We start from the raw sequence: 13,681 nt of genomic DNA, 5'->3' as shown, positions 1-13,681 counted from the left end.
ACGTCAAACAAATAACTACTGCAGCATACGGGCGTTGGTAAACCTAAGAATAGCGTTTCGATATCTAAGTAAAGAGTCATTCACGACACTGTACATCTTGTACGTTAGGCCTTTACTAGAGTATGAAGAACCAGCATGGAAGCCATACCTGGTCAAATACGTCAAGAAATTAAAGAAAGTGCAAAGGCTTGCAACAAGACTAGTTCCGGAGCTGAGGGGTATGTCCTACGACTAGAGGTTAAGGGAAATTTACCTGACGACACTGGAGGACAAGAGGGATAGGGAGGATATGATAACGGCATATAAAATACTAAGAGGAATTGACAAGGTGAATTGGGACAGAATGTTTCAGAGATGGGACACAACAAGAAGTTACAACTGGAAGCTGAAAACTCAGATGAGTCACATAGACGTTAGGAAGTACTTCCTCAGTCATAGAGTTGTTAGGACGTGGAACAATCTGGAGAGTGATGCAGTGGATGGAGGATCCATACATAGTTTTAAGAAGAGGTACGATAAAGCTCATGGAGCCTGGACAGAGTGGACCTAGTAGCGACCAGCTAAAAGGCGGGGCCAGGAGCTATGACTCGACCCTTGCAACCGCAAATAGGTGAGTATAAATAGGTAAGTATATACACACACACATATTTATATATATATATATATATATAAACATATATATATATATATATACATATATATATATATATATAGTATAAATATATATATATATATATATATATATATATATATATATATATATATATATATATATATATATATATATATATATATATATATATATATATATATATATATATATATATATATATATATATATATATATATATATATATATATATATATATATATATATATATATATATATATATATATATATATATATATATATATATATATATATATATATATATATATATAAATGGTACGGTGTCCTGGTGGCTAAAGTTCTCGTTTCACACAGCGAGGGCCTGGGTTCGATTCCCAGCCAGAGAAGAAACATTGGGCGTGTTTCTTTACACCTGTTGATTGTTCCCCATCAGTGAAATGGGTACCTGGGTGTTAGTCGACTGGTGTGGGTCGCATCCTGGGACACTGACCTAGTTTGTCCGAAATGCTCAGAATAACAAGGGGCTTTCTATATAGTAGTATGTCACTGATGTCAGCTACGACTGTATACCATGTACATGTACTTGTAGTAAATAAAGATACTATTTATTATATATATATATATATATATATATATATATATATATATATATATATATATATATATATATATATATATATATATGTATATATATATATGTGTGTGTGTGTGTGCGTATTCTTGCCTATTTATACTCACTTATTTGCGGTTGCAAGGGTAGATTCATAGCTCCTGGCCCCGCCTTTTAGCTGGTCGCTACTAGGTCCACTCTCCCGGCTCCATGAGCTTTATCGTTCCTCTTCTTAAAACTAAGTATGGATCCTCCATCCACTACATATATATATATACATATATATATGTATATATATATATATATATATATATATATATAAATATATATATATATATATATATATATATATATATATATATATATATATATATATATATATATATATATATATATATACATATATATATGTGTATATATATATATATATATATATATATATATATATATATATATATATATATATATATATATATATATATATATATATATACATATATATACATATATATATATATATATATATATATATATATATATATATATATATATATATATATATATATATATATATATATATATATATAGATGTATATAGATATATATATAATGGGGTCCACCTCTGGTGTAAACTGTGGGACTCATAGCCTCTGAAAAGTGGATAAAAAGGCTTCAATGAAGAATATTTGGATTTCTTCCTGAAGCCGTCTGAATATTCCACTTCCCCTGCCACCCCTTCTTTTCATTCTTTTTTACCAATAGGTATATTTTATTACATAATATGGTACAAAAGGTTTAAGAGATACATTGTTGATATAAAGATGGCATATACAGTACATGAGATGTGAGAGATACATGTCTAGTACATGTTGTTACGTGTTTGTCACTGATTCTAATGCGAAAATCTCATCCAGCTCCTCAGAGCTGGGGCACATGCCCAAAATACAGCAGGCATTACCCCTCTGAATAGCAGCGCTGAGTCGCTGGAACTAAAAACTAGCTGCCCTGGGATTCCTAGTTACCCTGATGAGTCTTTTGCCTACCTCCTTAAGGAACTTAGATGCACTTTTTCCCCATGAGCCAAGGGTCTCTGAGTCTATGGGAACAAACATATAATGATGGGCAAGTTCTCCATATTTTCTAGGCTGTTGGGACTCCCTGAAGCTGGCGGCTGCCCCTCCTTCCTCTCTTGTGTATTGGAGATAGGTATCAGCCAAGGTAGATGCGCATGTGTAGTCCCACACCACCTGCTTACCGTCTGTCCAGGCTTGAAGTGTGATACCATCTGGACACTTCTGGCTGCCATCAGATCTGCATAGTAGGGGCGGCTCCCTTACTGATGGGTATCCGGCTGGTGCGAGGCTCCTCTTTATAATGTTATTAACCTCCTCATGTCTTGCAATCTGTCCCTCGGATTTACGGCACACAAGACCATGGTACCCGAATCGGTCAGCTGCTTCACTACCACAAATACACCTGTGTTCGGCGAGAATAGGGGCGATAAGTCGAAGGGCAACACCAATGCGGATGGTCTGTGGGTCGAGCCGTGTGCCAAGGCTGGTGTTGGGAACAGCCAACAGAAAGATATATATATATATATATATATATATATATATATATATATATATATATATATATATATATATATATATATATATATGTATATATATATATATATATATATATATATATATATATATATATATATATATATATATATATATATATATATATATATATATATATATATATATATATATATATAATGTGCTTAAACACACACGAACACATATACACACAAACCTAGACAAGGAAGCCAAGGTTATATAAGCAAAGGAGGAGACAATGCAGGCAGATAGGCATTGTGTATCCTTGTGTGCACACGGGTGGGTGAGTATAGGAGCGGTGAGACCACACTTGCCAGTGTCTAAGGAGGCAGCCGGAGCCGGCCAGTCATGAGGATGGCAGCGGCGGCAGCGGTGGTGCTGGTGTTGCTGCTGAACACAGTCTCAGCTCAAAGCTTTGCAGGTAAGACTGAACGGAACACACGTGAACCACATTTCATACTTTTTTTTATATTTAATTGATGTTCAATGCTGATCTGCCACACATTATTTTATATGTTAGCTTTGTTATGTATAATATAACCATACTTGTTATATACTGGATCCAGGGACTGAGTCCCAACATTCTCTGGGTTAAGCACGTCATTGTGCTAATGAGTTATTAACAGTGAACAGAGTTAAAGCCTCAAGTTATAATCGACATCTTCCTTGAGGGAATACCTCCTCAGTTCTATCATAAATTAAAAGATAAGCAGGAAGCCACAGACAATAATCCCCGACCGTTATTTACAATTTTGTTATTCCTATGACTTACTTCAGAGACAAGCATTCTGCAGTCGAGATTCAAGGTTAATGTGTTTAGGGATGATCCAAGATCACAATGCATGTACACATTGTGATCACAATGTACGTACATATTGTGATCACAATGCATGTACACACTGTGATCACAATGTACGTACATATTGTGATCACAATGCATGTACACACTGTGATCACAATGTACGTACATATTGTGATCATAATGTACGTGTACGTACACATTGTGATCACAATGCATGTACACATTTGATTGCTAGAAGTACAGAAAACAATTTAAGTTGGAAGGCGGAAGACCATTTGTATAAGCACCGCTCTGAGTGTGGAAGTTCTTATATATCTTGGTACTGTATCATATAAATGGTCTTTGGTGCAGGTTGTGTAGATGAGTCATTTTAAATATTGCTACAGCTATTTGATTAATTTGCATCATGAAAAAAAAAAAAAGTTTGGAGCGCGTCTTTGAGTATCGTGTAGCTACTGCAACACAGCTAAGCTTGAGGAGTCCCTCCTTCAGTGTTCAATACGTTATTTTTTTTACATCTTCATTGGAGTAGCATTTGCTAATTCCAGTTGCATCCCATTCTATTATTATAAAACTGCAGAAAAAAGTATTATGGCACTTTTTAGAAAAAACTCTCTAATAGTCTTCGGGCACTGTTTTCGTCTTTGTTTACATCTGGTGCCATTTGTTCTACCTGTTGATTGTATTAAAAAAGTCTTTCTAGTAATCCATTATCTGGTATCAAGTACAGCCTTATAAATTTTTATCCTGTCGTCTCTTCCCTGTGCAGGGGATTAAGAACGTGTTATCTATAGATCTGAAGGCAAGCAAGGACACATTCGGGGTGCTTGCATGCCTTCATCATTTTGATTGGTTCATTTTAATTCCTTGGTCAAGTCCTCTAAGTATTGTGTGGGACACTAGAGCGAGCAAGGGTGCGGAATAATCAATCATGCAGGGATTTAATGTATGAAAAATTTATCTTTGCACTTTGAACGTTCTCGTCTTTGAGATGATATGTTTCATATATCTGAGATCATTCACTTACTTTGTCCCCTCATTTATTCTCAGACCTCTCACTTTTTCAGACCTTTTATATATTCAGTCCCTTAACTTTAGTTCCTCCTCTTATTCTGCCCCTTCCCAGTGTATCGTCGTTTGTTAATGATTCTTATCATTTGTACTCATATTAATATTAAAGTTGTGACTGCTTCTTCGGGTTTAACGCTTGTTAAGTATTGTTAGGTACTGTGCTTGTCTTGGTATTATCAATAAGAAGATCGAACCCTCACCATTCATTGCCTAAACAGTCCAACACAAGTTTAGCGCTTCGCTTCAGTAAATATTGTTATATTTGAATATACTAATTGTCTAGGTTTCTAATTTCGTGACTTCGTAGGTCACTTAGATCAGTATTTCCTTGGGATCTACCGGACCGAGTAAGTCCTGTAGATGAGCAATAAGTTTTGCGCTTGGTAAGTAGGAGGATTAATTCAAGTTCACTTTGCGATGACATTGTAGACTGAGGCCACACAATCCTCACTCTTAGCCACATGTTTTCACGTTTTCCTGCTTCTGTCTGTTATTATTATTATAATCAAAAAGAAGCGCTAAACCACAAGGGCTATACAGCGCTGCATGCTTCTGTCTGTGACTTACGTTATGCTGCTGACCATAGAGCTCAGTTTTCCATGGTGTGCACCGCTTCGACATTTTTTTCTTAATTTTTTATGGTTACCTGTGTATTTGATAAGCGGAGTATGATAAACACTTATCCAATGAAATTCAACCCTACATGACGACACAAGTGTTACAACGTAACAGGAGTCACCAAAAAAATGCACTGTGAGAGGAACCTTATGACGACTTTTCGGTTGTGACGACAATGGTCCTGGAAGGACCGAAACGTTGACTTAAGGTTCCTCTCCAAAGTTCGTTTTTTAGTGAAATGTTGCAGCCACGGTATCGTGATTTCTTTATTTTGAAAATAAGAATGTTATGAATATAGGGACCTCGGAAAATGTTGTTAATTTTTATATAGTAACGAATTATTTAATTGATGCTGTTTATTTAATCTTCGTGTGCTAATATTTATTGTCCTTCACTCGTTATATTTTAATTTTTGGTTTGTTTTATCTGACGAGTGCGCGCGCGTGTGTGTGTGTTTTTGTGTGTGTATAAAGCTTTTTATTGACATGAGTGCTGGATGACCTCTTGGGCTCAAGTACTCTGTAACTTGTAACTTCTCTGTTTATCGGTTTACGAGTTCTTCTAAATGTTGAATTTGGCTTTCAAGGATCTCAAATTTTGTTATTCAAAGATGTATATGTTACTGACTATCACAGCTGCAGGATGACAATCTTACTAACTTTTAATATTGCAGGATGTCGGGTGTGCCAGGACAAGTGCGTGTCGGTATCACGCGCAGACGGATCATGCCCAGTGTGTGTGTGTGGCAGGGTGGCACTGCCTGACTGTGCCGCCAACGCCACAATGGAATGCGCACCAGGCTGCACTGTGAGTCCAGGACCTGATGGCTGTGGTGGCTGTGATTGTCCTCCTCCTGAACCCGCGGTGTGCCCCGCCCTCGCTCCCTGCCCCTCAGACTGTCAGACAATCTTGGATGATAATGGATGCCCCGGGTGTGTATGCACCTCCGCGCGAGTCTCTTGTCCCACCCCCACCTGTCACGATGGATGCACCGAGGAAGTTGGGGACGACGGGTGCCGCCGGTGCCGCTGTGACGGCCCTGGGACCTGTCCTGCCATGCCCGAGTGTCTTCGAGGATGTATTGACAGAGACGATAACAGCGGCTGCTTTTTTTGCAATTGTACTCTCCCTCCATCAAATTCAGCTGATCCTTCAGTACGTGCACCAACGTCCTTGGGAGCTCATACAACACCATTTGGATTTGGACCCTTTGTAAAGTCTCCTGCTGTAGGATTTCCATCACCTGAGCGGCCTTCGAGGGTTTCTGGAACTCAAGTCAGCCGCAAGCCCAGGTGTCGCAGCGGGTCACGTTTGCGGTGTCCTCTAGGCTGCAAAATAGCTATTGGTCCCGAGGGCTGCCGCGAGTGTTACTGTGGGGATGATGCTTACCTATGCCCTGGTGTGCCCAGATGTGTCAACCGCTGTCTATTCCTCAGCCCAGAAGACAGATGCTGCCGATGTCAATGTTCCCAACAATCTGGAGGTTCCATCTTCGGGGTTAACATTGAGGGTAATCCCTCCTTTCCTTCATTCACGCATTTCGGATCGTTTGGACACAGTAGACGGAACCATCCTACCACTGTACACACTGGATTTCCGGGACTTCCATTTTTTCCATACCTAAATTCCAAAAGCGATATAATCATTGAAATTGACCCATCTACTTCCACCAGGATGGCTTCGCCAAATCAACATTACCCTGCATCAACACGCTCTAATGCAAGGCCTAATAACGCTCTCGCTGCACCAACAAATCGTAGAGCAGGATCAAATGATCCTCTTGCTTTGGCAGCAAATCCTGTTTCAAAGGACACCGAAGCTACATTAAAAGATCCTGCTGTATCACGAGCAGATCCCCCAAATCAGCCAACAAGTCCTGTCAAATCTCCAACAGACTCTTCTGTTGCCCCAGCAGATCCTTCTAATCCACCAACAGATCGTACTAATCCAAAAACAGATCCTGCTAATTCACCACTAGATCCTGCTAACCCACAAACAGATCCTGCTAATCCACCAACAGATCCTGAAAATCCACCTACGGATCCTACTAATCCACCAACAGATCCTACTGATCCATCAACAGATCCTGCTAATTCACCACTAGATCCTGCTAATCCGCCAACAGATCCTGCTAATCCACCAACAGATCCTGAAAATCCGCCAACAGATCCTGCTAATCCACCAACAGATCCTGTTAATCTGCCAACAGATCCTGCTACTCCGCCAACAGAGCCTGCCAATCCACAAACAGATCCTGCTAATCCACCAACAGATCCTGAAAATCCACCAACAGATCCTGCTAATCCACCAACAGATCCTGCTAATCCTCCAACGGATCCTGCTACTCCACGAACAGATCCTGAAAATCCACCAACAGATCCTGCTAATCCACCAACAGATCCTGCTATTCCGCCAACAGATCCTACTAATCCACCAACAGATCCTGAAAATCCACCAACAGATCCTCCTAATCCACCAACAGATCCTGCTAATCCGCCAACAGATCCTGCTAATCCGCCAACAGATCCTACTAATCCACAAACAGATCCTGCTAATCCACCAACAGATCTTGCTAATCCGCCAACAGATCCTGCTAATCCACCAACAGATCTTGCTAATCCGCCAACAGATCCTAATAATCCACCAACAGATCCTGCTAATCCACCAACAAATCCTGAAAATCCACCAACAGATCCTGATAATCCACCAACAGATCCTGAAAATCCACCAACAGATCCTGCTAATCCACCAACAGATCCTGAAAATCCACCAACAGATCCTGCTAATTCGCCAACAGATCCTGAAAATCCACCAACAGATCCTGAAAATCCACCAACAGATCCTGAAAATCCACCAACAGATCCTGTTAATCCACCAACAGATCCTGTTAATCCACCAACAGATCCTGCTGATTCACCAACAGATCTTGCTAATCCACCCGTAGATCCTGAAAATCCACCAATAGATCCTGCCGGTGCAGTAAGAGATGTCACTGACTCACCATCAACAGAAACAGAAGTACCTCTACCAACACTTACGCAACAACAGCTAAGACAGATCCTGCCGTTGCTACAAAAGTTACAGCAGGTCCTGCCTCTGGACTAATATATCCTGCCGCTGGACTTACAGATCCTGCCTCTTGATTAACAGATTCTCCTGCTAGCATAACAGATCCTGCCACTGGGCTAACAGATTCTGAATTTGGGCTAAGAGAGCCTACGTCTGGACTAACGGATCCTTCTGCTGGACAAGAAAGATCCTTCCGCTGGACCGAAAACATCCTGCTGCTGGATTCCGCGTCTGCACTAACGGATTCCGCCCTAACTCTGACAGTTCCAGCAGATTTTGATACTGTTCTTAGACGTCTCGTCGAAGAGCTGGACGTTCAGGGCACCTTCCAGACGGCGACTCTCCGGTCGAGGCGTTATGGCTTTTCCCAAACATCCAGAGGCATCACATCACTGCTGCGCCCCACCGTCCAGAGGCACCGTTGCTGCTCCCCACCGTCCAGAGGCATCGTTGCTGCTCCCCACCGTCCAGAGGCACCGTTGCTGCTTCCCACCGTCTATTGACTTTACAAATGTTTACAAAGAAGAAGAGCATAGTCTGTCTTTAATGTGTTGCTAGTAATAATTTTTCATGTGTGGTGTCACCTACAAGGTAGCGTTGACTTTTGTTGTATTGTTAATATTGTCAAATATATTGAAAGGTGCAATATTAATATGAAATATTAATAGTTATATTCTTACATTTACGGAAATATGAAGCTTCAGTTAATGTGTGTTGTAGGATTGTGACTTGTTCCTTTTAAAAAATATTTTCGAGTTCCTCTATCATTACGATATTGATAATAAATTTTATATAAAATTCTATAGCTGGTATTAATCACTTGATGGTTTTTATTCTAAATACTAACAAATCTTGTCACGTTGCTGTGGCCTTCGTGGTTTTGACATTGTTTCAGCTTTAGACATTGGTCATGACATACAGTAGTATTCGTCAATAATATGAAGTGAAAACTAACCCACAGAAAATTGTGGGTTAATAATGTTGACTTACTCGTCGAGGAAGCTAACTGACACCGTGTCAGTGACACGGTGTATTATTGTCTTAAGATGACCTGTTCAGTGCTGAGACCTGAGGCGGGGGCACTGTAAAATGGCGTCTGACACATGTGAAGATATTGCAGCCGTTTTCTTTTCGGCGAAGCACTGCAGCATGATCACTGGCTTACCAATGCTGAACTCGGTAGTGTGTACTCACCTATTTGTCCTCACCTATTTGTGGTTGCAGGGGTCGATTCATAGCTCTTGGCCCCGCCTCTTCACTGATTGCTACTAGGTCCTCTCTCTCCCTGCTCCATGAGCTTTATCATACCTCGCCTTAAAACTATGTATGGTTCCCGCCTCCACTACTTCACTTTCTAGGCTATTCCACGGCTTGACTACTCTATGACTGAAGAAATACTTCCTAACATCCCTTTGATTAATCTGAGTCTTCAACTTCCAATTGTGACTTCTTGTGTCTGTGTCCCATCTCTGGAACATCCCGTCTTTGTCCACCTCGTCTATTCCGAGCAGTATTTTATATGTCGTTATCATGTCTCCCCTGACCCTCCTGGCCTCCAGTGTCGTCAGGCCGATTTCCCTCAACCTTTCTTCGTAGGACAATCCCCGTAGCTCTGGGACTAGTCTTGTTGCAAACCTTTGCACTTTCTCAAATTTCTTGACGTGCTTGACTAGGTGTGGATTCCAAACTGGTGTGTGTGTGTGTGTGTGTGTGTGTGTGTGTGTGTGTGTGTGTGTGTGTGTGTGTGTGTGTGTGTGTGTGTGTGTGTGTGTGTGTGTGTGTGTGTGTGTGTGTGTGTGTGTGTATGTGTGTGTGTGTGTGTGTGTGTGTGTGTGTGTGTGTGTGTGTGTGTGTGTGTGTGTGTGTGTGTGTGTGTGTGTGTGTGTGCTCTTTACCTGACTTAACCATTGCAGGTCTGTGCGTGAGTTGCCTCAGTCATGTATATAGACCAAGTCGGTATATAATCATGTATATAATCCCAGTCGGTAAGTTTGAGCTAAGAACCTAATACATGTATATTAAAAATATGGTACTAGAAGAAAAAACATTATAGTGTATAAGTTTTAACTCCAGCCACAAGGGGGTTCAGTGTTTGTAACTTGAACTCGTTGTTAATCGATAGAATCAACAGATAGATATTGATAAAGAAATTAATTAAATATATATATATATATATATATATATATATATATATATATATATATATATATATATATATATATATATATATATATATATATATATATATATATATATACATATATATATATATATATATATATATATATATATATATATATATATATATATATATATATATATATATATATATATATATATATATATATATATATATACAGTGGACCCTCGACCAGCGATGGCATCGATTAACGATAAATCTGACTAGCGATTCATTTTATCGCAAAAATTTTGCCTCGATTAGCGCTAAAAAACTCGACCAACACTATTCCTTCCGTCTGAGACGCGTCCACTTCTGGCCAGTGTTTACAAGCCAGCCAGCCACCGCGGCGCTTCCAAGCATACAATCGGAACATTTCATATTATCACAGCCTTTTTAGTGATTGCACCTGCAAAATAAGTCACCATGGGCCCCAAGACAGCTTCAAGTGCCAACCCTACAGCAAAAAGGGTGAGAATTACTATGGATATGAAGAAAGAGATCATTGCTAAGTATGAAAGTGGAGTGCATGTCTCCGAGCTGGCCAGGCTGTACACAAAACCCCAATCAACCATCGCTACTATTGTGGCCAAGAAAACGGCAATCAAGGAAGCTGTTCTTGCCAAAGGTGCAACTATGTTTTCGAAACTGAGATCGCAAGTGATAGAAGATGTTGAGAGACTGTTATTGGTATGGATAAACGAAAAACAGATAGCAGGAGATAGCATCTCTCAAGCGATCATATGTGAAAAGGCTAGGAAGTTGCATGACGATTTAATTAGAAAAATGCCAGCAACTAGTGGTGATGTGAGTGAATTTAAGGCCAGCAAAGGTTGGTTTGAGAGATTTAAGAATCGTAGTGGCATACATAGTGTGATAAGGCATGGTGAGGCTGCCAATTTGGACCAAAAAGCAGCTGAAAAATATGTGCAGGAATTCAAGGAGTACATAGACAGTGAAGGACTGAAACCTGAACAAGTGTTTAATGGTGACACTGACAATGTTGTGAAACACGTTAGGAATGTCATAAAGGAATGGGAGGTACAGGCCTCTACGGGCAGTATGTTGTGCGACAGAGGTCCAGTGACTCTCAAGCTGGTCCTAGTGGCATTAAAAGAAGGGAAGTAACCCCGAAAAAGGACTTGCCACCTCAAGTCCTAATGGAAGGGGATTCCCCTTCTAAACACTAAGACCATCAACACACTCCCCTCTTCCCATCCCATTAATCATCACCAGATCTTCAATAAAGTTAAGTGTCATGTAACGTAACTATGCATGTCTTCTTCAGTTTGTGTGTATTAAAATTATTATTTCATGTGTTAAAATTTTTTTTCAATACTTTTGGGTGTCTTGCACGGATAAATTTGATTTCCATTATTTCTTATGGGGAAAATTAACTTGACTAACGATTATTTTGACTAACGATGAGCTCTCAGGAACGGATTAATAGCGTTAGTCGAGGGTCCACTGCATATATATATATATATATATACATATATATATATATATATATATATATATATATATATATATATATATATATATATATATATATATATATATACATATATATATATATATATATATATATATATATATATATATATATATATATATATATATATATATATATATATATGTGTATATATATATATATATATATATACATATATATACAGACATGATCCATTTTTAAGCGCAGAGTTGTTGGGGTCAACGTCAGGGTTAGCTCAACCACCAGCACCACACCTCCACCACCACCACCACCAGCAACCACCACCGCCACCATCACCAGCACCAGCACCACCAGCACCACCAACAACCACCACCGTCACCAGCACCACCAGTACCAACAGCACCAGCACCATCACCATCACCACACCACCACCATCACCACCACCACCAGCACCACCACTGTCACCCCGTTCACCATCACCACCACCACCACCACCGTTACCACCACCACCATCACCACCACCATCACCACCACCATCACCACCACCACCACCACCACCACCACCACCACCACCACCACCACCACCACCACCACCACCACCGAGGCGTCGTTATAAACTGGTTGTGTTACGGTGCAGGTCAGGCATCCTAACGGAGCTTAGAAGCCCCACACGTTGGTTTGAACTCATGCGATACAGGTGAAAATATCTGTATTTGCTTTTTGGGGCTCATTCAAGCTTAGAGCATTTTTTTAAATACATGCAAAGGCATATATATCATATCTCTCTCTCTCTCTCTCTCTCTCTCTCTCTCTCTCTCTCTCTCTATATATATATATATATATATATATATATATATATATATATATATATATATATATATATATATATATATTTATATATATATATTATTGTGACCACGAACGAGTGGTATTGATCAGTAACAGCACTGCACTAGCCAAGGACTCGAGCCCATGCTGCTTTGGCCTGCCTCATTGAACTAGTACACCAAACAAGGACTAGAATGAAATTAGCCTAGAGTCATCCACACCATCGTGTGTCCTTGGGTAGCGAGTACAACATTCAGTGCCGCTTGATGCGCTACTCTTAAGGATCGTATGGTCCATTGGATAAGGGCGTCATGTGTTTTCGCCCACCATGAGGCAGGCAGGCCAAAGCAGCATGGGTTCGAGTCCTTGGCTAGAGCAGTGTTGATATATATATATATATATATATATATATATATATATATATATATATATATATATATATATATATATATATATATATATATAGGGAGGTACCACCTCTAGAACTGTCCTAGGGACCCTCATCCTCAGAGAAAAGAATAAACTTGCTTTGCTTCAGGGAGAACTCAAGGTTCTCCCTGAAGCTGTTTGAGAATTTTCTCCTACCACCCCGTATATTTCAAGTATGTTTTATTTAAAGACAAAATACATTGGCCAAACATTCACAAAAATGCAACAGAAAGTAAAACTACATAGGTAACTCATAGCTACATCTCGAATACTTCGTCCAGCTCCCCTGCGGTGGGCCGCGTGCCCAGAATGCTGCAGGCATTTCCTCTCTAAACAACCATTGTGAAAAAAATAGTGAAATTAGAATCTTGTCCACTTTTA

The 13,681-nt window shown here is 39.7% G+C and overlaps 1 protein-coding gene across 1 annotated transcript; it reads left to right on the top strand.

Annotated features, from left to right (window-relative positions):
• The first annotated feature begins 3,110 nt into the window (after nt 1-3,110).
• Nucleotides 3,111-8,580, top strand: LOC128695862 (uncharacterized). Its single transcript, XM_053786769.2, has 2 exons — nt 3,111-3,269; nt 6,013-8,580. The coding sequence occupies exons 1-2, from the start codon at nt 3,197-3,199 to the stop codon at nt 8,442-8,444; spliced, it is 2,505 nt and encodes an 834-aa protein (XP_053642744.2). The 5' UTR covers nt 3,111-3,196; the 3' UTR covers nt 8,445-8,580.
• The last annotated feature ends 5,101 nt before the right edge of the window (nt 8,581-13,681 follow it).

This window comes from Cherax quadricarinatus, chromosome 14 (genome assembly GCF_038502225.1).
Source record: "Cherax quadricarinatus isolate ZL_2023a chromosome 14, ASM3850222v1, whole genome shotgun sequence".
Classification (NCBI taxonomy): domain Eukaryota; kingdom Metazoa; phylum Arthropoda; class Malacostraca; order Decapoda; family Parastacidae; genus Cherax; species Cherax quadricarinatus.
Note: the sequence above shows the minus strand (reverse complement) of the source record. Positions and strands in the feature narration are given on the sequence as shown.